Source organism: Aulonocara stuartgranti, assembly GCF_965226115.1.
Source record: "Aulonocara stuartgranti genome assembly, chromosome: 8".
NCBI lineage: Eukaryota > Metazoa > Chordata > Actinopteri > Cichliformes > Cichlidae > Aulonocara > Aulonocara stuartgranti.
The window spans coordinates 13,511,061-13,537,944 of record NC_138959.1 but is presented as its reverse complement, the minus strand read 5'-3'; the positions used below and the strand labels follow the sequence as shown (position 1 = coordinate 13,537,944).

At 40.3% G+C, this 26,884-nt stretch overlaps 1 protein-coding gene across 2 annotated transcripts; it reads left to right on the top strand.

Moving 5' to 3' along the window:
* Nucleotides 1-1,189: 1,189 nt before the first annotated feature.
* Nucleotides 1,190-26,867, top strand: adam11 (ADAM metallopeptidase domain 11). Of its 2 annotated transcripts, XM_082542979.1 has the most exons (26): nt 1,190-1,602; nt 1,755-1,906; nt 5,528-5,604; nt 6,020-6,086; nt 13,049-13,131; nt 14,519-14,576; nt 16,605-16,668; nt 17,298-17,437; nt 18,480-18,554; nt 18,664-18,735; nt 21,098-21,264; nt 21,342-21,426; nt 21,519-21,609; nt 21,918-21,969; nt 22,100-22,199; nt 22,359-22,430; nt 22,562-22,654; nt 23,042-23,122; nt 23,209-23,259; nt 23,353-23,416; nt 23,590-23,695; nt 23,808-23,927; nt 24,121-24,289; nt 24,406-24,520; nt 25,391-25,481; nt 26,560-26,867. In XM_082542979.1, exons 1-26 carry the CDS (start codon nt 1,545-1,547, stop codon nt 26,600-26,602), a joined length of 2,346 nt encoding a protein of 781 aa, XP_082399105.1. In that variant the 5' UTR covers nt 1,190-1,544; the 3' UTR covers nt 26,603-26,867. The 2 variants fall into 2 exon arrangements, with proteins under 2 accessions (XP_082399105.1, XP_082399106.1); XM_082542980.1 differs by lacking the exon at nt 25,391-25,481.
* The last annotated feature ends 17 nt before the right edge of the window (nt 26,868-26,884 follow it).

Here is a 26,884-nt window from a genome sequence, read left to right as displayed (position 1 = left end):
GGGCTTAATTTCAGATTTAATTGTCTTCTGCATTACATGCTGATTAATTTATCCTGCATCTTCCCAAGAATTTGAATCCTGTTGATGATCATGTTCCTCTTGAACCCTCATTGTGCATAGTCCCCTTAATAGTATTGTGTGTTGTGCTGACTGCAGTCGCTCAGGCAGCTCTGTTCGGGAACTTGTGGCGATACTGAGAATTTAATGAGGCCTTCCTGAAAGGGGGCATTATTCAATTACTGTAAGTGCTGCGCCTGGATCAGGTCCCACATATGCTGGTGTTGATGGTCAAACAGACGAGGCGTTCACAGGGTGGAGGACTGACGAACTGTGAGCCAAATCACCTGATTAATGTCAAAAAGCTCTTCCTGCATTTTGAGGGTGGGCCAGAGGACTGGCTTTGTCAAGGAGAAGCAAGTCAGGTTTATTAGATATACAGTATGAGGTCATCTACCAATAAATACCATTTTTGGACATCTTTGATATGATGAAATGGTCTATAAAGTCCAGAACTCACTGCTGCTTCTAAACATGAAAAAAAGGTCACAATGTGACAAAGGGAATGCAACATGATTTTTGCATATGGAGGTATGTCAGTTGTCTCTGGGAATGTGACTTGAAACCGTGTACAGTGTTTTGTTGTTTTTTTTAATAAATGTTTTTATTCATAAATATCCCCCCTCTGTGTGCTTTAAAAAGCTTCTTTTTTTTCCCATGTGTGGTGAAGACTTTATAAATGCTGACTGTATGTCAAACTTAAATAAGTGATGGATGAAGCAAGGGCAGCAGCAAGTCGATGTGTCCCGTTTGGCTCATCAGACCAGCTGATATGAACAGTATTTGATATGTTCTCCTCATCCCAGTTTTCATTAATACTAACTGCCCAGTTTTCACCCAACCGATAAGTGAATCATATTATTGCGTATATATAATTCAAATATATTCATTTACATAATTCTTTCGGGATAATGGCTTTAATTCAATATTAATTATAAGAAAATGTATTTATTATTCTAATCGACAGGGCAAAGAAAATACACTTAGCTCATCTGCATTATAAATAATAAACCACTGTTTGAAGTGCATTAGATGGATGGCATGCATTTGAAGTCCTTAAAATAATGCCTGAATCTTGACGGTGATATCAGGTGTTTCCCTTCGGGCTCCCGGGCCCGAGTGCTGGATCCATTAGTGTGTGGGTGGTCCCGTCACGCCCCACGTGCCGCTTGTTTCCTCGCGCAGCCTCACTCAGTAACGAGGCCGGCAGACAGGTGTGTGAAGCCAAGCAGCTCAGGGCAACACGGACACACAAACACCATGTTACCCCAGCCTAGAGGAGGAGGAGCCCCTTCAAGGTGTTTGTAAGCGCCGCAGGCGGACAGGGAGTGAGAAATGCGGGCGTACAACGTGAAGGCACCAAGCTGCTGTGTTTGTTTTCACTGTCAACAACAACAACAAGAGTCCTGCTACAGCTCCGCTCACGGCTGGTGTCGGTTCATTTAACGGCGCTGCACGGAAGAAATCACTGGGACTATGTGAGCATCATGCTCGCGGTGAGATGCCTGCTGTTCGCTACAGTGTACGCACGGTACGCCGAGACAGGTAAGAGGTTCCCACGCTTCAAACACAGAGCCAAATACTCGCGATGTAATAAATAAGTAGGGACATCAAGAAGCTCACGGCCAGTTGTTGATTCTGGTAAGTAAAACTTATAAATGACCTTTTCGCCCCACCTGTGTGCGTGTCCTCTGCAGCTCTGAGAGAATGGGGGAGTCCGGAGGGAAGGCTGCCGCCCGCGGAGGAGGTCGTTCAGCCCAAGCGACTCCTGCAGCAGATCCACACTGAGGAAGAGCTCCTGCACAGCCGACTGGACACCCGGGTCAAGAACCACCCAGCCGGTGAGCAGGTGAGCTTTGCCTGCTTTTGTTACCGCCTTTTTTGTTGTTGTTTTTACACCTGTTGTCCAAACCATCAGAACTGAACACGTCATTTATCGTCATTAGATTTCCATAAATATTAGTTTCTACATTTTCCCCACATTGAGATCAGATTAAGACAAGAAAGACATCAAGAGTAGACCTTGTAGACCCCCCCCCCAACCAAGATGTTTTCTAACACTGCCTTTAGTCAAACATCCAGCAGGAACAGTTTCATCAATGATGCAGAAAATCTTAAAAATGTAGAGTAGAAAGCGTGTCTGTTAACTGCTCTTAGCAGACTGAAATTAAAATTTTCACATTTTTAGTTATAGTTTTGCTGATGTGGGTCATCTTCATGATATGTAACCAGGCTGTATTAATTTCAGATTAGTTTACTGTGCATAAAGCTGGACACTGACAGTGTAAACCAACCTTTGCTATTTGCTACAGAGAAAAGATGGAAACTGTGTAATAAATCTGCTCTCTGTCAAGCTTGTTTTTCCCTCTATGCCTTCTCTCCTGAAGTCATCTGTCTGTCACATTTACACCATTCTTTAACACCCCCACCCCCCACACACACACCAGGGCATTAAAAAGGCAGATAAAACACATCCCACCCCCTCAACTTCAGCCTTTTGCTCCTTTCGGCCTCATCAGATGATATTTCACACCTCTACCTGTCCTCTTTTGTTGCCTTTGCTGTAAACGCTGTCAGTCAGCGGCTGTCAGGTCAGTGGATATGACATGGGTTTGACCTTGATGTGCCCCTTGTGGTCAGCGTGTTGTCTCGTGATCTCTTTCTGCTGATACCAGAGGTGCCCTTAGACTTGAATTTAGATATGAGATGCAATCAGCAGGCTTACTTTACACTGTGCTAGCTGCCGATCGCTGCACAGTGATTGTTTTTTGTGATTATGCATCGTAAGGATTTAAAGTGGGCCTATTATTCCTGTATCCAGCTTCATATTTTCAGTCTTGGGCTCTACCAAAGTAGCTTTGCATGATTCTCAGTTCAAAATAATCTTTATTTAACTTATACCAGGCAGCTGTGCATCCCTTTAGTTCATCAACTGTCTGAATCGTGCAGGTGTAGCTCCACACTTTGAGCTGGTTGCCCTTCTCAAATAGAAGGTTTGAACACCAGGTGGACGGGGCTGCTATGTTTAGACCCGTGTGAAGTCTGACCTTTAGTCTCTTACCTGTACACACATTGACGTGAGTATTTGAAGTATATACACAGCATAAAAAAACCAAAAACAAGGAAAAGCTTTGCAGACTCCCCTTAATGTTGCTGTAAAACTGTCCCCAGCTTTAAATTTGTAATTACGAACTGGAAAAAAGATTTTAGTCTGGGATTTCTCCCAGTTTAGAAAAACGTTAATGCTGGCGTTCAGATCAAGTGGCCGGTTTAAAACTTACAATAGGGCGGTTTTCAATTGTGGGTACAAAATGTAGCTACAATTGCTGTATGTTATTTCCTCTGCTTCCCTGTCTGCTATTGTGCTGCCAATAAAAGCCAAAAATAAGTCTTAAAAGTGCTGATCGCACTTGTGACCTGATGCTCTGAGTTTGACTTTGGACAATGTGGGCCTTCCTAATGAAAAACTCTTATTTGATCTGTGAGTCATAGCTATGAAATCCAGTGCTCATATCCAGTGAAAGTATGAGAATATTTTTAATGAGTAAAGCTCCACTTTAAGTAACAGTACACACAGTCATTCTCAGTTCTAAGGTTTTGCGTATGAGGACATAATAAAACCAGTTTAGAAACACTAAGCCAAAATGGAGAAGCAGTGTGTGGAAAGACCAGGTGCACCCCAGGATTCAGTTGCTGTAGAATCACCTTTAGATGCAATAACTTAACTGACCTAACTTTACAATGGTAGGTCAGTCCATTGAAGTTCAGGCATTCATTTATGCACGGCTTTCCTAAGGTCATGCTTGAGGTCTGGATCTCTGTAACACCTTCAGTGTTGATCTCTTTCACCATTCTATTGTAGATTTGTTGCTGTGCTTGGGGTCATTGTCATTTGATGCAATTTCAGTCAAGTTTTAGCTGCCAGACCGATGGCCTTATATTTGACTCCAGAATATTTTGGTATACGGAGGAGTTCACGGTCGACTCATTGCCTCATGTCCAAGCTCAAATCATCACCCCTCCACCACTGTGCTTGTGGTATGTGGTGTTAGTGTTGATATGCTGTGTTTGGTTTTTGTGCATTACGGCCAAACGTCTCCACTCTAGTCTAATGTTATGTTTTTTGTTTTGTTTTTCTCAGTTCATCTGAGGTTGTAGTTACTGAATTTTTAGACCTGCTAAGTTATTTTAGTTTTGTTTTTTTTTGTTATTCCCTTGTACGTAAAACCTTTTTAGTGTGACTGTATAGTCTGGTGCAAGTACTGAGTTTTAAAAAACTGTGGGTCCATTTGTATCTGTGGACAACAATGTAACGTGTGAAACTAAACTGTAGTGTGGCCTGAATTATGATCAAAATTTAAATAAGAAAAATATAATAGTGAGAGTGCTAATGGAGCATTTGTATTGCTGCTCACAAGCCCCGTTGTGGTCTTTTATTGTATGGTATATGGACCCAGTGGAGGTTTAGATTGATACTAAGTGGTTTGCTGAGAGTGCAGGGTATTACTAATGAGACCTGCCTTGCTGCTGGCCAGTGAGCACTGACGGGAGCTACTACAGAACTCTCTTTTAATATGGATTGGGCTCACCTTGGAGCAAGGTTAGACGGAGACAGTGAGCCCTCAGCACAGAATTTTATCCAAACGCCGCTGGGTGGATAAGATGTCTCCTCTGGGAAAACATTCGTAAAAAAGGATATTCGTATTGTTATTTTGCTGCTTATATTTCCTCTGCCACCTATAGCTTCTGCTGCATATCCGCTCTACTTATAAGGATAATCCTTTTATTGTAAGCAAGTTTTAGTCTCTATCCAGGGTCTATAAGGTATCATCTTTCGTTTGAAATGTAAAACCCTCCGAGGTGAATTTGTGAAACAGCAAAAAGTGTCTGCGTTAGATTTTGACCATATTTTTAAAGTTAAAAAGAAGAAAAATGCCCATACTGCACACTAAATTTGACATCAGCACACGTTACTAAAAGATCAGCAAATGTAGAGGTCAGCTAATTAGTTGGTTGGATCAGATCCAATATTCATCCAATTCTCCTAATTGGGTAGAATAATGTGCACATGTGCTACACTGGCTCAGATGCTGCCACCGCTCTGCGGTGTTGAGAACGTTCCCTCATCCAAAGGAGTACATTTGTGACTCGAGAGGCTCTCCTGAACGAGCAGAATTATGTTTATGAGAGCAATTAGATCTTTAAGATCTTAGCAACATTGCATTTGGGTTTGTTCTGTTTTGGTTACAGGGCAGCACAAATTGTGTACAGAGTATTATGTATGTATGTTGAGAGTGATGAAATTAAGATCAAATGTTTGCAGTGTTCCAGACTGTTTCTCTTTAAGGCACCATAAATGAGAAATGATTTTAAATTCAGTTATTAACTGCAGCCGTCATTTTCTTTACAGTATTTATGTCTTCTTTGGTGTTCACTCCTTCCTCCTTCCCCTTCCCTCACTCTCTTTTAGCCCATCCATTTGGCCCAGAGCAGCTTCTTGGTAAAAGCCTTTGGTACAGCCTTCATACTCGACCTGGAGCTCAACCAGTAAGTCACCGCACACCTGCAAAGCTTACCTCAGGTCCATTAAACATCACTTTAAGTGGTTCACTGCAATTACTGACATAACTATGTTCAGACTCACACATCATATTACACGAAGTGGGTGCTGGCTAAACATTGATAAATAACAGATGGTGTAGCCATATTCAGACCTAGTCAAGCAATACACTGAAGTAAAGTGTCCTAATATTGTAGTGAGGTTTAAGTCACAACAAGTCACATCACACCTCTTTTAATACTTATTGTGACACTGATTTTATTTATTTCTATGAAAGGACCAGTAAGCAAAAATCGAAACCCTTGTAAAAGAATTACTTCAGTACTAGGTCCTTTTTTTTAAGCATTTCTAAGCACTTTTTGTTGTTTTTGCTCCTAATATTTCTCAATCTGTACACTCCAGCAATCTGCTGTCTACAGACTATGTCGAGCGTCACTTTGAGGAAGATGGCCAGCTGTCACAGAATATGGTAGGTTTACAGAAACAGTTTTAACACCGTGGCAAATGTGTTCATAATTAATAATAATCGTAGTTACACCTGCCCTGAAATTTAAAAAAAAAAAAAACAGTCCAAGGAGTTGGAGGTTGGGTTTTTTGATGGCTCCAAATTGGTACTAGGTGTGAATGTGAGCATGACTCTTTTCTGTCTTTGTGTCGGCCATGTGACTGACTGCCCAGTGTCAGCTGGGATTGACTTCAACCTCCTGCAACCTAGCAAACTAACATCCTGCTGACAATGGCTTTGACAGTAAACGCTCTCACATCAAACAATTGAGGCTGAAAATGATTTTTGTGGCTGTTTGTAGAAACATTATGGTTCTCCATCCCAGTTTTGAGTATTCCACCTGAATTAAACCAAGCAGAATCAGTAATTGAGTGACACAACGTTATTTTTTTTTTGTCCAGTCCAGAAATGCCTAAAAAGCATGTGTTTGAACGTCTAGAAATAAGTGTAAATGACTGCAAAATATGTGCTAGCCCAGATGTGTTGTTCCATAACAACTCTTCAGCTTATCAGGTCCACACGTTATCCTGGACCTGTGGAAAGGTGTCCAAAAACACCTTTCTGGCTACAGCTGCATGAGCCCTGATGGTTAGATTGTTGACATGGCCCTCTCTGTCATGAATTATAAATTTGAGCAAAATGGCCTTTAATAAATCCAAGACGGGCAGACAGCTTGACTCTCGACAGCCTCTGCGAGACGGTGTCTCTCTGTCTGTATCCTCTCTGCCAAAGAACCACCTGACCAATTGGTAGACGGTTGCCATGGAAACCAGCAGACAGCAGCAGTACCAGTGTGGGCCTACTTTGTGTCATGAGGGGAATTCAAATCATTTGCATTTCCAGAAAGGATTAAATCAGATTTTACAGCCACCTTCTGCCATGACCTTTGGATAATCCGGGCACAGACATTACATTTGAAGATTATTTCAACGGGTTAAAATCAAAGAAATAAAAAGGCCAAATAATTAAATAGTGCAGGAAGGAGGCATAAAGATTTATCAATGGTCTCAATATGAAACACTATTCACTAATCAAAATGAAGTAAGATCATTAAATTAACCACACAGCCAGACCAATGTCTCTCTTAGTTTGATGTCATTTATCACTTTTTAAATGACTCAGTATTCCATAAATAAATTTATGTCATACTCTAAGTGTTTTGGGTTTTTTTTAAAGATTCAATTTATAATTTTGATTTTGACTTTATTAAAAATAATAATATTAATAATTGAGTTTTGGTAATGTTGCTGACCCCAAAGATACAAAGTCTGACAGACCTTACATGTTTACACTTTTTTTTTTTTCCTACCAACTATGTTAAAATTACAATTCTTATAATAATAATCCAATTTGAGCACGGAATGAGAGAAATGGAGTTGAATAATTACTGCACTAATTTGATTAATAGTGGCCCGGTAATAGATCCCTGGGGAACACCGTAAAATAATCACATTAGAATTTAATCTAGAAATACACTTAGATTAAAAACAGGTTTAATGCCATTTATTGTTATTGAAAAGCCCATAAAAGAGTTATGAATATGGTAAAAAATGTATTTGTTTTTTGTTTTGTTTTTTTTTTCTTATTTTGACCAGCGGCTCCACCATTTTTTTTTTTGGTACCCTTTATAAATTATAATACATAAGGCGGGATTATTATTATTAGTAGTAGTAGTAGTCGTCTGGTCTGTAGTCAATAAATGTTATGAAATGTTAAAAAAACATCTAAAATGTTAATTTAATTAGTACTTTTGTCAGATTAATTTAGTCACTAGATTTCTATGTCTTAACTGCTTCATTTTTTTGCCTCCAAGCAGCACTAAGAACGTTCATGCAGGCCCCTCCCCTTTCCATCTGCTCTATACTGATTTATTTAGTTTTACAGGGAAGCCAGTAAATTGCCTGTCTTTGTGTGTCACCTTTTTCTCATTGGCCCCTGTGGATCCTGGTTATTCTGCTGAGCTGGTGACTGTCTCATTCAGATGTAATCTCAGTGACACACAGCTAACAGAGAAATTAAATTATGAATAACGATGGTTGGAATTGACATGAGCTGCGTTTTTGAGTTCTAACATTGCCAGCAGATTTTTTTTTTTTTTTTTTTAAATAAAACTTATTATCAACCATTACTAAAGGGTTTTTTTCCTTGTGCTGGGTTAGTGTGTTCACCTGAAAACAAATGGGTTGTCAATGGGAAATTTCATTTAACTTCACTCTATGTGCTGTTTTACTCTAATTGTCGTAATAAAATGGTGATATAATTGCCAGACTGATTAATGCACAACGGGCTACGACAGACTATCAGCTAGCAACACTGCATGTGAAATGAACCCTGAAGACTGATGAATTAGCTTCTCTGAAACACAGGGAGAAATGGGGAGTCTTTTAGATTGATTTGCATTCCTTCTTCTTAAGTCGGTTAATGTTTCTCCTAATACTGTAAAATTGTCTCTTCTTGCCAGCACCAGATGCTTAACGTATCTGGAGGAAATTGTTTTTCCTCATGATTTTAAATACTCTAAAACGTAATGCTTTTGTTCTTTCCAGTCCTCTTTTTCACTTTACATTAGTACCTATTATTTCATACCCCGCCACCCACCCACTGCTCTCAGACTCTGAACAATGCTGAGTCCAGACATCAAGCACTCCAGCTTTTCTAATTCTGTTACAGCTGATTATGTCAAGTTCAGTACGGTTGTTTCTGCAGGACATAACTGTCTCAATTTGTGAGTGCAAACAGTTTTGTTTTTTTTCTTTTCCTTTTTCATTCATACAATTTCTCGGTTTTAACGTCATAGTTCACTTGTCGCTGTCCTTCCAGCACTAATAAAATTTCAGTGTGGTTTAAATGGAAGAGTGAGTGGACATCACGTGAAGTGCAACTCTGAAAAGCATCCTCAGTCCCTGACAGTCAGTGTGTGCCTGCTGTGTCAGGCAATTTGATTTCCTCCATTTAGTCTCGTAATCCTACCTTTTATTTATTTATTAACTTGCTAAGTGCTGTGAGTTGCTTCACTATTCGGTATGAATGATGAATGTTCTTTTAGTCCTCGACAGACTAGAACTGATGCCGCATGTAAATAAGCTTCATAAAAATACTGGGACTTACTCTAATGTCTGGAAGGAAGCACTGTTTAATTTATTGTTGTTAGCTTTGAGCTGATCTCTGAAATTATATATCAGTGTAAAAGTTTAATGTTGATTTTCACAGCCTTAATTTTGGATATAAATCTATATAGCAAGCTGCTGTTCCTTATTAGCTTATTATTGCCAGTGAAGTCGGCATTTCTCATGTTTCCTTTTAGCACTACCATGATGTTTACATGTGAGTGAAACGCCCAAGTTGCGCTTAGTACATGCCCATGCTACAGCATTATTTGGCCTCTTCGTGCTGTTGGCTGTCGAATGAAAATGATTGACTGACTGATTTTTTTATGGTGTTGTAAATAGGGGAGGAGTTAGGCCGTAATTTTTCCCAGCAGGCCACATGAGAAACTGTGGCTGTTGTGAAATCCCTCTCTAATAACCTGGATTCACTTTCGCTCAATATTAAAATTAATTATTTGCCTTTTTTAAGCTTATTGGTGCAGTCCCAGTCTTTCATGGGGCGGTTGTAGTGATCTGCATGAGAAACTGTGACTGTTGTGGAGGGCTGCATCAATAACCTGAACTCAATCTGAATAAGAGTCCCAGCAATGTAGAATCACCAGCTGACCATACCCTATTAAATGCATGTATTTGGACTGTGGGAGGAACATTTCATGCAGTATAATAAAATGGCTAACCTTGTGGACCCACCCTAGACATGTTCTTTCCTTTAAATTTTATTTATATATAGTGTTTCTATGGTTTCGTGAAGACAACGCCGAGATAGTTTAGTTACGTTGATGCAGAACTTTTCTAAGCTAATGTCTTTTCTGAAGCCTTGAATAAATCTGGTCAGAACACTATGAGATTACAACTTTTTACATGGAGACCTCATCTTAGTTTAATCACACGTAACTGTTGGCCTTTAAGAGTTAGCAATTTCCATTCCTTCTTTGGTTTAATTGAATCAGAATAAAATGCCAGACAGCATTCTGCTCCAAGAGAGCGAGCCTCATATAAAGCTCATGTGTGGCGAGGGATAAAAGAGACACGTGTGACTGACTTTGGACTGAATGATGATTTTGTAGCTGACAGACAACCAGACTGATCATTAATTTGTCATCAACAGTAGCCCGACTGTGTGTGCAGATGTACCTGTGAAGATTTAATCCACCTTCGAGAAGATCAGTTGAAATGACCTTGCAGTGAAAGTAATACTCGGTGTCAGTTAAAATACATTACACATGCCCTTTGTCTTTGAAAAGTAACAAGGATGTCATGTGTCTGAGAGATAACTTAGACATGACAGGATCTCTCTGTGAGCTTTCAGCTTTGAGCTGGAGCTCAGATAAAGGTCGGCCAAGCATGAAGAACAGCAGCTCCAAGTTGCCCCTTTTTCTTTTTGATCTGTCGGCCGTGCTGGATGACAACAGGATCGGGTAGCAGACATGACTTATTGGGGTTCATTACAAACACCTGAAACTGACTCTCTCGCAGTCACATGCATGCATACGCGCGCACACACGCACACCTGAGTTCCAGGTATTTGCAAACAAAACACCTAACTTTAATTTCCATTGTCTCTGTTAAAGCATGCATGATTATTATTTGTGAAATTCTTTGTTCCTTCAACTTTTTTGAGCTCGCACATTTAAAACCATGCTCGTGTCACTTGACTGACAGTAGCCAGTCTCCTCTCAGATTGTCGTAATCTGATCGTTCCTGTACTGCGAGACGCAGATTACAAACACTACGTCCAAAACATGATCGTTCAGTTGGATCCTTTTAGGCGATTATGAATAATCAGGTGGAGTTACCTGGCAGTGAGGTGTACAGGTTGCTCCTTCCAGTGGTTCTGCCAACTTGGCTATGGATTGAGACAGTCACTCATTATCAGAGCTAATTTTATCCTTTATTAGAGGGGCATACAAGCAGTTCATCGGCCTTTAGAACCTTTTTTATTTTGTAGCTCTTGTAGATTCTGTCTGTAGTTTTGGGGGGGATTTTTCCAGATGAATCAACAAAATTAAGTGGTGTCAGCTGACTGATAGATGGTGTGTAATGTATAGGTCTATCAGGCAGACTGTCTGGAGAAACACTTTAAAGTTGCATGTTTGAATATGTAGGATCCAGTGACTGAAAATCAGATATCTCTGCTTCTGTTGTGTTAATATAACCTTTTTTTCCATCTCTCTTGCAAGCTCCAAATTTGAAGTCTCTAATTTTATGAACATGCATTAAGAAATTAGAGACATTATTATCTTCAGTTTATTAAATCATTGCATTCTTTACAATGGGGTAAAAAGGTTCTTGTGATTTTTAGGGTCAATTCAAAATAGCTTTTTTATAATTATTTTTAGCAGAAAAAAAATGTATACACATGATTTAAAATGACAAGTTCATTAATTCTCTTTCCAGAGTTGCATTTCAAAGCAGCTCCATGAAGTGACCGCTTTTCTCCTCATTAAAATACCCTCTGCTGCATACCCTGCTACTGTCCCTTCCTTTAAACTTTCTTCTCATTGTATGCTGCTTGCAAACAGAACGGTTGGTGGGGCTGCTCTGCTCACAACCACAGCACATGTCCAGGACATCTGCAATCACTGACATTTATACGGAGCCAAAAAGGGAAAAAATACTTTTCATAGTTGTCTCAAACAACTAGCATAACGGCTAGCTTAGCACAAAGTCAACTTAAAACTTAAACCATCAGTACTAAAAGCATGTTTTCACGGTGTAACCTTTATTAAGACTTGTGCCTGATGTACTGAACAATATTAACTTCCATATTCATGGCAGCTGTGGCTCAGGTGGTGCAGCGGGTTGTTTGACAATCGGAAGGTCAGCGAATTGATCCCCAGCTCCTCCGGTCTATGTGTTAAACTATCCTTGAGCAGGATACTGAACCCCGAGTTGCCCCTGATGCATCCATCAGAGAGTGTGCATGTGAATTTGAGCTAAACTGCTTAAGCATTTATTTAAACACTGTATGAATATATGTGTGCTTAGTGTGAATAAGACTTGTAGTAGGAAGTGCTTTGAGTCCATTTACCATTAGCAAAGTGCTAAGTCATGATACTCCTGAACGGAAGGAGTTCATCATTTGGTGATCAACAAGATTCATTTGTTCTGGATAGGATCGCTTGTAAGTCTTAAGTCTTCTTGGTGGATTTTAATTCTCATTAATTTGTACATTACAGCCACAAAAAGACAGAAAAGCATATCACTTTCTTTCTGTATTTTACACATTACAGTAACCTGTGAAATGTAATGGATCAAGAGGCATGTGAACTAATACATCATTGACGTTGTGTCTGTCTAATATGCCCATGTCAGGTGTCTGTGTGAGTGATGGGTACAGTTTGAGATCCTGTGTACTTCCCAGCTGATGGACTTGAGCAGTTCCTTATAAAACACCTGTTCATTTTCAACTTAAATGGGTTCAACCTTGACTTTAATGAATTTTGTGCTTCAGATAGCTGTAGTTGACGCTATCTTCCAGTGAATTAGGAAATTCTGATGCATACCCACTCACACTCTGTTATGCACACTTCCTTTCCCTTGCTGAAACTCTACTCAGCTGTAGCAGCTGCAGCAGGTGTAGGTTTCCCCAGACACCAAATCATACAGTAGTCACTGATCTCCTTCAGACAACCCTCCTGGTTGATCATAGGCCTCACGCTGACAGAAAATACCTACCTATGTATATATGGGCCAAAAGATCAGTGGCATCGAGGGCTTCGCAGACGGTGTTGGCTTCATTTTCTGAAATTTGACATGTACATGTTACTGGATGATGACAGTATCAGTGTCTCACTATTACCTCTTGTTTGGTTTCAGGGAGGGGAGCACTGCTTCTACCACGGGCGAATACGAGGAGTGCCGGGGTCCTGGGCTGCTTTGTCAACCTGCCACGGCCTGCAGTGAGTCCAACGCTGTGGGGCTACATTTCAGATTAAGTCACTACAACAAATGAGAACCCAAGCAATGATTTTAATTGTTTAAAATCAAACCCAATTGCACACACACCAGTATACTGTGCAAAAGTCTTGAGCCACATTTCTTTATATTTGCTTCGAATGAGCCAGACTTTCTATGCCAAATTATGCACGAAACGCCCTGAAAATCAGTGGAAACTAATCTTATTGAGTGATAAATGCAAATTAAAAAAGAGTGAAGCCACGTTAATGACAACGTGTACAACCACTGGAGGTGTGAGCAGGAAAAACGGAACAATTGACGGAAAAAGAGTGGACTTTATACCAGTTTTTAAATTGTGTTGATAGGTCACGTAAAACCAGAGTTATGATATAAATATATGCAATGTTTGGTTTTCTTCCTGAATACGATCGTTGTTCATATTTACTGCAGGAAGAAACGGTAAAAACGGCGTTTTATAAGGAAAACGCTCGAAAGCCTGTGAGCAAAGACAAAACCAAAAAACCCCCACCCTTTCCTATTGGTCGAAAAATGTACCATGTCGACCAATCAAAAAATGGTATGGCAACATGGCATTTATTGTTTAGGAAGGGGGAAATTGTAGGAATGACGGCGTGTTTTGAGATGTGAGAGATTTGCGCAAATCTTGTGTAGTTAGTGTGTAGTGTAGTCAATAGTTTTGTGTGTGTCAGAACAATGAGGCGACTGCTGAATTGGAGTTTGAGTTATGTAGTGTTAACATACTACACAGGTCATGAACAAGATTTTTTTTTTTTTTTTTACATTTTCATTGTAAGTGGGCTAAAGCAGTTAATTAAAAGTAGTCTAACATAAATGTAAATGCTGTAATTTGATTATTTTAATAAACCATGTAACTTGGATGGATTCGATGCTGGCGTGACCACAGTGCACACGTCTGCTGTTGCTCACAGTGGTCCAAGTGTCTGCTCAGGGAGTTTGTGTGTTTGCTCAGACACATGAAAAATTAGAGGGAACATTGTTCTACAGCCATCTATAAAACACGGTAGAGGCTCTGCTGGGGTTTTGGAGGCTTCATCATTTCTGCTTTCATAATTTTAACTAATTATGAAAGCAGAAAAGTGTGATTGGATTTTTATCCACAATGCAATACCACAAATAAAAACATAGATCTACAGTAGAACATTAGCAATTATGGATTTGCTTCCCCAGAGCCTGGAGCTCAACATTATTGAACCAAGATTAAAGACTGAAGGGTCATTTATGTTTAAAATAAAATAAGTCTCACCTTCCTCCGATCCACCTTTCTATTTGTTTTCTGATAAATAGAAACACATTTTAGAAAAGAAGTGGTGAAGCAATTATCATACATGATCGTTTTGTTTTATTTAGGGGGATGTTTTCTGACGGGAACTTCTCTTACGGGATCGAACCTCTTGGCACTGGAGCGGTAAGTAACTTCCGGCGACGCCATGAAAAGATGTGAAAAGACAATGCGTTCATATTTTTTCTTTCACTTTTATTTATATATTTATTTAAGCAGGCCACATGTAATAGACTCTCTTTCAGTAGAGGACTTTGAATCATGTTTGGGAGCTGCTTTGTCAGGTCTCACTTTCTCACAGTATCTCCGCTCTCCATAACTTACCGTCAGTGTTACTCTATCTCTGAGTTTCTGAGTGGAAAGTGTTGAATATACACACAATCCACCACCACGGAAACATTTCCAGTGTCTGAAAAGAAGCAGATTATCTGCTGGAGGCAGGTGAGCGAAGGAAAAGTTGACAAAAAGAAAGTTTGGCCCTTTACAAATATTCAGATTTTGATCTTAAAAGAGTTGCATTTAAAATAAATGGAGATTCAACAGAGTGACTGATGTGAGTGGGATAAAAGTGTTTAGAGAGGAAGAGGCTGAGCCTTTTTTTTTATTTTTTCCATTAAGGCTCAGTGATCGCAGTACAGCTCAATTACATAGACTGGAGAGATGAATCAATAGCCTCTCAGCTCATCTTCAAACTCCCTCACTCTCTCTCTTCCTCTCTCCTCAGCTCTCTCTCAAATGGGTCATTTTCATAAAGTATTTATCCCCAGCTCAAGTGTACCACTGTGTCCAGTGGAGTTGCTGCCATTATGACAGCCCTGTGATTGATTAAATATGCATCAGCACTTTCTACTTTTTTTTTTTTTTCCACACAGAAGCTTTAAGTTCACAATGAGAAGTCCATTCATGTTTCCTATGATTTAAGCATATGTTTGTCTAAACTATATTTAATACTTCAGCAGCATTAAGATCCATTAACTGAATGCTTTCTGCAGTTTCACGTCTGTCGATCAAATCCCAGTACAGGTTTTCAAGGCTTAGATTTCCACTTATTCCAAATCTCTACCGGCTGCTGGTTCACTTTGAATTTATTTTTTTTTTGCTTTTTTTTTTTTTAACATTAAAAATTATGACACATAAATCCCAAGATGAGTGACATATACACATAAGCACAGGTCCTCTGAGTACCTGATTGAAGCTCAATTCCTCCCTGGTCATAAAAGAACATGTTTACTTCTGTGCAGCATCCCATAAACATCTGGGAACTGAGGAGAGCAGTTGCTGGAGTTTTGGAAGAGTAATGAGATCAAATATTTGCCTGACATGGGATTCTAGCTGCTCAGCAGTCTGGGCTGCAGTTAGGCCTTCTACTGAAAAGACATGCTGTTTTAATGGATGCAGTATGTGATTTAGTATTGTCTTGCTGAAATATGCAAGACATTCACTGAAACAGACGCCATTTGGATGGGAGCATATGTTGCTCTAAACCCTATATATACCTTTTTAGGTGTACAAGCTGCCAAATCCATAGGCACTAATGCACTCCTATAGCATCAGGGATGCAGGCTTTTGAACTGAGTACTAATAACAACTAAAGAGGTCCCGCTCCTCTTTAGTCCTGAGGACTGTGTTAATATGCATTTGTGCATTTGTGGATGGCACAATGAACTGTGCTCACAATTATTTCTGGAAGAGTTCCTGAGCCCATGCAGTGATTTCTTTAACTGACTCATATCTGTTTTTAATGCAGTGCTGGTTGAGGGTATGAAGATCACAGGCATCCAGGACTAATTGTGGGGTGGGAAACTTCCCCACAGATTTCTCCAGATTTTTAGAATCATTTAATGATTTAGCATCATTTACTTTTGCACCTTTTGTTTCTACGTCTCCTCTTTTTTTGAGACCAGTTGGCTCTGCAAAGAAGATTCAGGCAGTTTTTCAGCCCTCGATAATATTTTTTTTTCTTTTAAAATAAGGATTTTGCTGATTAGTGAAAAAAGTAAACTAGACAAAACAAGAAAAAGACTGGCTGCTTGTGTGTGGTTCTTTGTTCTTTGTTGGCTTCCCTTGCTGCATTTCAGCTACAGAAAAAAATTGACATTCATTAAATTGTTTCCATCTTCCTCTCCCTCTGTGTTCTTTCCTGTCGCCCTCCAGGAGAAAAATGACCACGTTGTGTTTCGAATGCCTAACACTGACCTTTTTCCACCTCCCTGTCCAGGTAAGTCCTCTCGTTTTTTTTCTCGTACAGTAATTTCCAAATGTCAGTATTCATATAAGCTCTCATTGGTTTAATGATAGAGAAATTCACTATGAGGAGCTGTTAGTGGTGGGGAAAAAGATACATTTAAAAATCTGGATCTTATTTTGATGAAACCCTGACGAGACGCAGTTTGTTACTAAACCTCAAAGGCTGGTGCTATTCCTTGTTTGGAGACGACACTTTTGTCCTTGACAGTTATCTAATGCAGTCAAATGTTCTGTAATGCAAGCCCCTGTTTGGTTCTGCTTCTTCACTCCCTTCACGTTCAGAGTCCTCAGGTTGTCCATCTGTCCTCCACGTCCTTCCTAAACGTCTCATTTGGCTGCGTTCCTTCTCCACCTCGCCCATTTGTCCCTTACTCTTCCTCTCTGGAGTCACCTCCCCGCTCATTCCTGTTCCTCTGTGCCTCTTCACCCCTAACTCTCTCCATTTGTGCTCATGCGCTCCCCTTTTTTCTGCTCTCCCTACCACGGGCTCTGATATTGATTTCTCCTGCAGATCACTGGACTAAAATACATGGTTGCATCCATCACTGGAATGATAACAGCCACTTTTCCCTCTCAGTGGTGTCTGCTTATGTGTTGCAGGATGCTCCATGAACAGCACAGAGGCTAAGATGCAGTCACGCAGGCAAAGCGAAGAGGATGGCGAGCTAAGCGATGAAGTCAACTGGTCTACCGAAGAAAAGCCGATACTCACAGAAGGTCTTCGACGCTCAAGAAGACAAGTCAGTTTTCCTTCAAGCTCTGATTCTTCATCTGCACACACACCTCCAAACACACAGTTGGCCCGCTGGGATCATGTTGGCAGCAGCAATGCTGAGAGAGTCACCAACAGAGAATCATCAGTGAGGAGAAATTAATATTTTACAAATAAGTCAGATGATGATATGACTCATTTTTAATTCTGATTAAAAACAGTCCTAGGAAAAAAAAAGAGAGAGAAATTCTGAGGCAACACCTCTGGAATAAATTTGAACTCTGTTTTGACTTGTAGACTCGTACAAAGAAGTGAAGGTGTGAAGTTGAAGAGATGTCTGTCTGGGCGACAGCCTTTATGGTTCCTCATTAATTTTACCTTCACAGGGTGAATGTTTGGCTTTGCACAGATGTCTGTATGCATCCTTCAGGCTAACTCAGAGCAGACTTAAAAACAACTGTAATAAAATGATTTTTTTGCCTGTAACTTTTCATCTTTCAACATTATCCAAAGTACTACAAATTAAAAAATGACCTTCAGTGGCAGCAAACCCCATTTTTACCTGTGATCAATGGGCTCTTTCATGAGTGCAAAGCTGGTTTCAGTTGAGATAAGTCAGTCTCGTGCTCTCTGGACTAATCACACTATAATAAAGTTAGAATCTAAATGTGATGACAGTTGTTTGCTCAACATGCTGTACTTAGGTCTGAGTATTTAAAAAAACAAAGAAAACCCACCTGAGCACATTTATTTTTCAGAGCCATTTTTTTTCTTTCTATCAAACATCTAAAGCAATCATGCTCACGCTGAAGTCGATCTTTTCAGGCACAAGTAACTAAAATCTGCTCATGAATGAATGATCTCCATGTTGTGTTGCCTTTTCAAGGACACACTCTAGAGTTTCATCAGTGTCAGCATGTGTGCACGCATGCAGTGTGAGTAATAGTTCCACCTGCTGGTTTTGTGATGTGTGTGTGTTGTGGTGTTCTGTCTGTTTATCTTGTATCAAGGTTAAAGTGACAGCACGCTCAAACGTCTGGCTCTGTGGATTTTATTTTGCCCTCTTCCAGGTGAGGCGAGGCCAACGCACCGTCCAGACTGAGACCAAGTACATCGAGCTGATGGTGGTCAACGATTATGAACTGGTATCTGTGAACCCGGCAGCTCCCACAAGTTCTCTTTTGCCTTGTTTGAGTAACAGGAGTGATAATAATTGATTGTGAGTCTTGCAGTAACATGGTCTTCTCTTTTTAGTTTGTGCAGTTACGCCGGTCGACCACGCAGACGAAGATTTTTTCTAAATCGGTGGTGAACATGGCAGATTTGGTGAGGAGTTTATTTTTATATTTTTAATAAGAATAGTTTTAAGCCCTGCAGCAGATAAAACCTTTGATGTTCAGTGCTTAAAGGACAGGCGTAGATGGTATAAATGTAACAAAAAATCTGTAAGTTTTTAAATGTTTTTGAGTTCTTGATGTTTTGATTGTTTTCTCTTTAAGCATGGCTTCCCTCATATTGAATCAGGGGCTCTCAAGCTTTCTTTATGGCTGCTGCCACATTTCAGAGGCTTTTCTGGCAGATGAAACATTTCTGAGTTGGACAGCTGCCGTTTTGTATTTGGGGAAAGTCCTACAAGCCATTTTACTGTGACTTTGTTTTTAAGCCATGTCCATTATTATTTCTTTTTCTCAAATGCAATAGGTTTTCTTTGGACATTGGCTGCTTTTTCACTCTTTTTCATGTATCTGACCTTTTTGAGAGGAATGTTTAACACCCATAAATCATTCAAGCATAAAAAATGGCACCTTAATCAAGGGATGTGTCTACACACATGACAGCTTAGCAAAAAACCAAAGAGGTATCTTAAATGGTGTCTTTAGGCATGTTGTTACTAGCAGTCTGTTGCTAAAGCACATAATTTGTTATAATTTCTTTAGTTTAATCTATTAAAAGTGTCAAAAATATCAGTTTGACAGACATAAAATAGTATTTTTGCACCAACAAGGTGATTCTCAAAGAGCTGCCAACTGAAAAATGGGATTGGCATGGAAAAGTGGAGGGCAAAAGAAGTAGCCACAGTATGTGGAAGTCATGTCTTTAAGAAATGGGATGAATTCAATCTTGTTAATTTGAACCAAAAATATGATCAGTATGTACGGAGGAGGTGGAGAGAGCTACAACAGTGAGTGTCTACAGCCATTTGTAGCTTTTTTTTTTTTTTTTTTTTTACTCTGATTGACAGTGGCCTAAATTCTTAGCATAACAATGATCCCAAACATACTGTCAGTGCAGCAAAAGCATACCTGGATAGAAAAAGCAAACAAAGGAGCACCATCAGTCATGGACTGGCCTCCACAGAGTGGGCCTCAACATTATTTAAGCAATATGGGAATTTTTTTGACAGAATAGAACAAAAAGCAGCCAACATCCAAAGAGGAGCTTTTTTTTTTTTTGTCCTCAATGAGCCTGGTGATATATTTCTGAAGGCTACTTAAAGAAATCACAGGAAAGCTTGACTAGTAGAGTTCAGCCTGTGTTGAAGAGTTAAGATAATCATATTCACTCTCAAACTTTATTTTTACCTTTTATACTATTTTTGCATGTGTATTTGCACATGTTTCAATAAATGGCCCATTTATTTCCCATTTTCCTGTTAAAATATGAAGAAATGAGGGCTGAGCCAAGACTTTTGCAGAGTATTGCACATCAAACAGAAGTGAAAATGTTGCATGTTTAGATTTTAAGTAGGACAAATGGTGCTTATAGTGGAGGATGAATTATTTTGGAGATGTTTATTATGAACGGAGTAAAGCGATGAACCTTTACAGTCAGAAACCTCAGAGCACTCACTGTGAGCCTTTTGTATCATTTATATAAAAACCTTTTTCCTGCTGTGTGTGGAATGGAGCTGATTGCATATGATTATCCTCTAAAACAGCCAATTGAAGAGCAAAAAAAAAATCACTCCATGCTTTTGTCCTCAGCTTGTGAAACCCTTCACTGGCTGGGAACAGTGACGGTTTCTGTGGCAACCAGCTGTTGCCTTCCTTCTTCACCACTGAAGTAGATGGATACAACTGTCTCCATTATATGCAATATTGCACAATTTAAATCATTATTATTCATAAATATGAATTAATATAGCACATTTAAGCGTAACAGATTGCATCCAAAGATTTCAGATGGAATTATCTGGAGGGTTGATCTGGAGTTAACCAGCTCTGACAGGGATTTTTAGGTAGACGGCAAAAGGTTACATTGGAAACGTTGCCAGGATGAGTGAAAGATGGTTTACATGTTACGGTCTAGCTGAAGCATCTTTAACCAGCTGCACTGGGAATATTAGTGATTTGCATATTCCTCCAATATGTATGAATACTGAATGACCTCCTACCTAAACCATGACAAATTTAGCTTTGACAAAAGATTTTATATGGAAATTTAATTTACACAGCTTCATGAAGCTGTCATTAAAAGAATAGACAGAACCATCTAAGACGAGCTATTTTTCTTTGAGACTGAGCTGTTGTACTCTATTATAAAGAAGGAACTAGTCCACAGCCTTATCCCACAGCACCCTCTTCCTTTCAGAGGGGTCTACTGCAACTGTTCACAGAAATTGGGCACTTAAATGATTGATTACATACCAGGTGAGGATGCACAATCACGTGCTGATTATCTCTTTTAGATCTACAAGGAGCAGCTCAACACTCGCATCGTCCTGGTAGCCATGGAAACCTGGTCGTCTGAAAACAGGGTCGCTGTCGGCGATGACCCGTTGCTCACCCTGCGTGACTTCATGAAGTACAGGAAGGAGAGCATCAAGGAGCGCGTTGATGCTGTGCATCTCTTCTCGTGAGTCTTCCTTTTCTTGTCCTCATCCTCCTCCGGCTTGCTCTCCTTCTCTCCTAACAGTCTTGTCTTTGCCACAGTGGGAGGACGTTCATGAGCAGCCGCAGCGAGGCAGCCTACATTGGGGGCATCTGCTCGTTGACTCGGGGTGGAGGGATCAATGAGGTGACATTTGTGCTCTCTACTGTCTACTAAACTTCTAAATATTGATATTTGTGAGGATAATTATTAGCGTGTTTGATTGTGTGTTTCTTCAGTTTGGCAGTGTGGGTCCTATGGCCATCACATTGTCTCAGAGTCTTGGTCAGAACATCGGCATGCTAAGGAACAAAGAGCGAACAGCTGCTGGTAAAACTCAGTGTAGAGCTGAACTAAAGCCTTGCACAGGACTCACATTTGAGATTAGAATACTTTGGCATACAGAGGAGATCATGTTAGACTCAGTGACTGCAAGATAATCAGATCCTGTGGCTTTAAAACGAGCCCAAATCATCATCCCTCCACCACCATAAGAAATCTAATAAACAGCACTCATTTAATTTGCCCACTGAGCTTATTCTTATACATTTATCACTGAGCAAACGCATCATCTCACTGTTTCAGGTATAACAAGCACATCCTCAGTTTCAGCACAGGCTTGTTTTTCTTTTCTCCAGGTGACTGCAGGTGTCCAGATCCGTGGCTGGGCTGTATCATGGAGGATACAGGGTAACAATAAATTAAGCTTTCTGTACATTTAGTAAGAATTCTGAGCAAAAACAGATGTCTTTTGATTTTCAACAGATTTTTCAGTTAATTGATAAATTGCTAAATATTTTCTGTTTCTTGTGTTAATCAGCTACTACCTGCCAAGGAAGTTCTCTCGCTGTAGTATAGATGAGTATCTGCGTTTCCTCCAGCAGGGTGGAGGCAGCTGCCTCTTCAACAAGCCCACAAAGGTGAGAGATAGTCAGTTACTATCAGAGGCTCTTAAGGTCAAGATTAATCTCTTTTGTAGGGATAGAAATATAAGAAAAACTCTCATCTCTTGCTATAGACTGAATGGATTCACATTGTGCCTTTTAGAAATGTGTTTTTACCGTCTGTTTCCCACGTAGCTCCTAGACCCATCAGAGTGTGGCAATGGGTATGTAGAGCTTGGAGAGGAATGCGACTGTGGATCACTGGTGGTGAGCATAAACTAATTAATTCAACGATGGTTTAACTAGTTTTGTCTTTATACTGTGTTAGATTGTAAGTGTAGGTATTAGTTATGAGTTTGGGATGTGAGGACCTAAAAGAAAACACTCTTTCCCTGCAGGAGTGCACCCTGAGTGGAGCCAACTGCTGCAAAAAGTGCACTCTTACCCATAATGCCATGTGCAGCAATGGGCTCTGCTGCAGGGATTGTAAGGTAAGCTGTTTTAATGCATTAAACCATAATTCTTTCCATCCCCAAGATCCCTGTGCTGATACCTTATCTGAGAATATAAGGTTGCATTTCCGTCAGGCTGATTGGAAATGCTACGATGGTGCAAACTGATATAAAATCTTGGTAGAGGTGCAGCCAGTGTTGCTGGTTCATTAACAGAGGACTGTTATTTCCTCCATAACTGAGGCAAAATTAAATATTTAAATGGAGCTCGACTTCTGTGGGGAGGCTGACAGAGCTCACAGCTGTAGACCAGCTTTGGACTTGGAGGAGCTAACTAGATAGCACAGATTGACTGTGTGTCCATCTCATTTTCCGTGCACCATTCCTCCACATGTCTCACATTTGTGTTCTCCTCTGCTGCTGCAGTATGAGCTGAGAGGGGTGACGTGCCGCAGTGCTGTGAATGACTGTGACATTCCTGAGACCTGCACGGGAGACTCGAGCCAGGTGAAAAAGAGCACCCTGCAGAGAAATTCAGAGATCTAACACCCACAGTGACTCTAAAAAGGCAGATGATGTTATTTCTCTTCCAGTGTCCCCATAATGTCCACAAACTGGATGGCTACACGTGTGAAGATGGCCAAGTAAAGTTCAATTACAGTTATATTTAATAGCACATTCTTCCCCCCCTCTCTTATCTGCTCTGCATCTTTAATTCCTCTCTTTTTCCCTGCCAGGGTCGCTGTTATGGAGGTCGCTGCAAGACCAGAGATAGCCAGTGCAAGACTCTGTGGGGCTTCAGTAGGTTTGGATTTGATAATGAGCTTTATTTCTTGATTTATTTTTTTATTGCCCTTTAATAGCTATTCATGCTAACGCTTTTCTTTGGCCATAACCTCTGTGTTTTTACATCTTCTTAATAAGTTAATTGTAACACTCACTGTAATAAATGCGAGTTTGTTCTCTTTTCCCAGACTCAGCTGACAGATTTTGCTATGAAAAGCTGAACTCTGAGGGCACAGAGAGAGGAAACTGTGGTCCACACTCCAGTGGCCAGGGATGGGTGCCGTGCAATAAACAGTCAGTGAATATAACTTTCTGTGTATAACAACAGAACTGTGACCTATAATTAGATTATATGGAATATTTTTAAGCTTTTATTGTTCCGTCTTCTCTCGGTTTCCTGCATCAGGGATGTTCTGTGTGGTTTGCTGCTTTGCACCAATCTGACAGACAGACCGAGATTTGGCGAGCTGCAGGGAAAGGTCACCAGCCTGACCATCCACCATCAGAGCAGATACCTGGACTGCAGGTGAGGCAGCCTGATGAAATTCAAAACCTCGGCATGAAAAAATATCAGCTTCATCTATTTTTTTTTTAAAAATTTTAGTTCTTTGTCCGTAGTGGATGAATGCACTCAGAAAATTAGCCTTTTGGAAAAGATTGCACATGAAGACATTATTATATTAGGTAAGCATGATTTGACATAACTGTCTGACCCACAGGGGTGGTCACGCAGTGCTGGATGATGGCTTGGATCTGGGCTATGTGGAAGATGGGACACCATGTGGGCCGAACATGATGTGTTTGGAGCGTCGCTGCCTCCCCGTTACCACCTTCAACCTCAGCACCTGCCCTGGATCCTCATCCTTGCGTATCTGCTCCCACCACGGGGTGAGTCCACAACCGCCATCTGTCCCACCTCGGAGCTTCCTTTGTTTCAAATTTGGACTTTAGAACGTCATCTCATTTATAAAGCTTTGACTATGTTCGTCCTCTGTGTCCTGCAGACGTGCAGTAACGAGGTGAAGTGTATCTGTGATCCAGACTACACCGGGAAGGACTGCAGTGTGTTTGACCCGATCCCAACCCCCACCTCGCCAGATGGCCCAGAGAAGTACAAAGGTAACCTCACAGAGCAGTTTAGTCCTTTCATCAGACAGACTCCGCACCGCCAGCTCCACTAAAGTAACAGAGCTCATTTGCTTTTTGATCATCTAATCATTTGCAGAAGTCGGTTTCGTATCTGAAGTCCGTATCTGAAGTCCGTATCTTAAGTTCATACCTTTCATGCTGTTTAAAATGATGTGCTTTTTATAATATTTAGTTGTTTAATAATTTATTGAAAAGATGCGACAATTAATTTAAATTTTTTTTTATAAATAATTAGTGCATTTGTTTTCTCTTCAACAACAAACTGCAGCTACAGTGAATCCAGCAGAGCTTAACAACATGTGGTTGCAAAAAAGGAGACAGAACAAAGAAAAAAAATTCAAAATAAAACTTGGAGGAGTAATAATAGACTTATTTAATTTTTTAAAAATAAACAAACAGAAAAATTAAGCTTTGGTTGGAGTTGTACTAGGATTTTCTAAAGTTTCATTTTTGATCTATGAACATGAACTAAAATGTTTTAAAACAGAAAATCAAATACATACACACCTACACCCTTACCCTTTCTGTAATTTATAACCTCTGTGCACTACCAGATTAATTTAAATTAAATCATCAAGATTTAATTGAAGTGCCGACTGTCAACTTTAGCAAACTATTGGATTTACTGTTTGGAAATTGGAGCCATTTTTATGCAGCACCTCATTTTCAAGAGGAGGAAAAAATGTGTAATTGTCCAAATAGTTAAGGACCTGACTGTATGTGGTGCAGAACATGAAGCCTATTTTATTTTCCATATGTACATAATGCGTATATTAACTACCCAAAAAGTGACTTATTGGTTCTCAGCACGCCTATATGCCTCTTCCTTCGCTCCCACAGGTCCCAGTGGTACCAATATCATCATAGGCTCGGTTGCTGGGGCTATTCTGCTGGCGGCGATAATCCTGGGGGGAACTGGTTGGGGATTTAAGTAAGAGCTCTGGCATGCCTCCGTCTGTGTGTGCCTGCCGTGTTCCTTCTGTCAGCTAACGTAGATGCCTGCCTGCAGCTCGCTGCTGAACGCTTCTCTGCTTGCAGCCTGATCCATACTCACCACAAGAGAGCATGTGGGTTTCTTCTTAAAGCGGGTGGATGTGCAGTAGATGGTTCACCATCTGTGGGTATGTCGAGGGATTTGGCACGAATGAAAGCATTTCAGTAGCTTGCTGTTTTGTTTTGTTTTGCTTTGTTTACATAAAATCTTCCCTGAAACTTGCATCATGGCATGAGATGATGATGATTAGAATTTGACTCCTATTTGAAGAAGAGTAACAAAATTAGGGTTGGGCTTGTTGGCTGAGCTTTTTGAGGACAGGAACTTGTTGAGGGCATGTTTTTCTACTTAATACAGTTAATTCAAGAAAAACCCCAGTTTATTAATCAACAGTTAGTTGCTATTCTCCCGGGTAAATTTGTCCAAGATAGTGAAACTGCTGTAAGCTCCCATGTCAGACTGACCTCAGCAATTCAATGGGTGTGTTTGGGTATGCTCAGACCTCTGCAGCCCTCTCCTCCTCTCTGCATGGCACCAACAGCTCACTTTAGTGATGTTAGGAGTGCTTTGCTGCATTGGTGAGGCGCTCTTTGAAGTTTTCTCTGGCATACTGGTGCACATATTAGAATCCCTTATTAGAAAGCACGTCTCTCCATAGTTCAGTGTGCACAGCTGGATTTGACTCCCAATTGTCTTTCTTCTGCCTGCTTTATCCGCTTTGTCTTGTCTCATGCTAGCTTTGCCGTGGCACGCCTGCAGTATGCAGAGGAACGGATGCGCTCGTCATAATCTTTTGCCTTCATCTCATAACTATAGCTTGTATCTACCCGGACAGATCCTGCACCGGCAGGCAGTAGAGTTTACTTTGTTGATAGCAAAAGATGAAGATGTGAGATTTGAAGTAAATGCCAGTTTTTCTGCACTGCGTGGTTTGTTTTTTTATCACACTGCTCCTTGAACACCAAAGTTGATAATATTGCTGTCCCTGTTTATCTTTTTCCTGCATCACTTCCAGAAATATCCGGAAAGGAAGGTACGATCCCACCTTTCAGAGCTGATCCCAAAGCTGGGACATCATTAAACCACTGATGATTATATCACTGTATTGCCATCTGTTTTGTAAGAATCATCTGACCTTTTTCTAAGGACTCTCACTTGTATCTGTTACCTGCTTCTTTATTCTTATTTTTCCTCATTTATGATCCTTTTTTTTATTAATGTGTATTTGTATAGAAACAATGGCATAAAGCAATGCCACATACTACAGTCTTTATATAGCCTGTGCATATTGCAGTACCCATTCATAAAATATACAAACTCCTATTCACTGTGTTATCCTA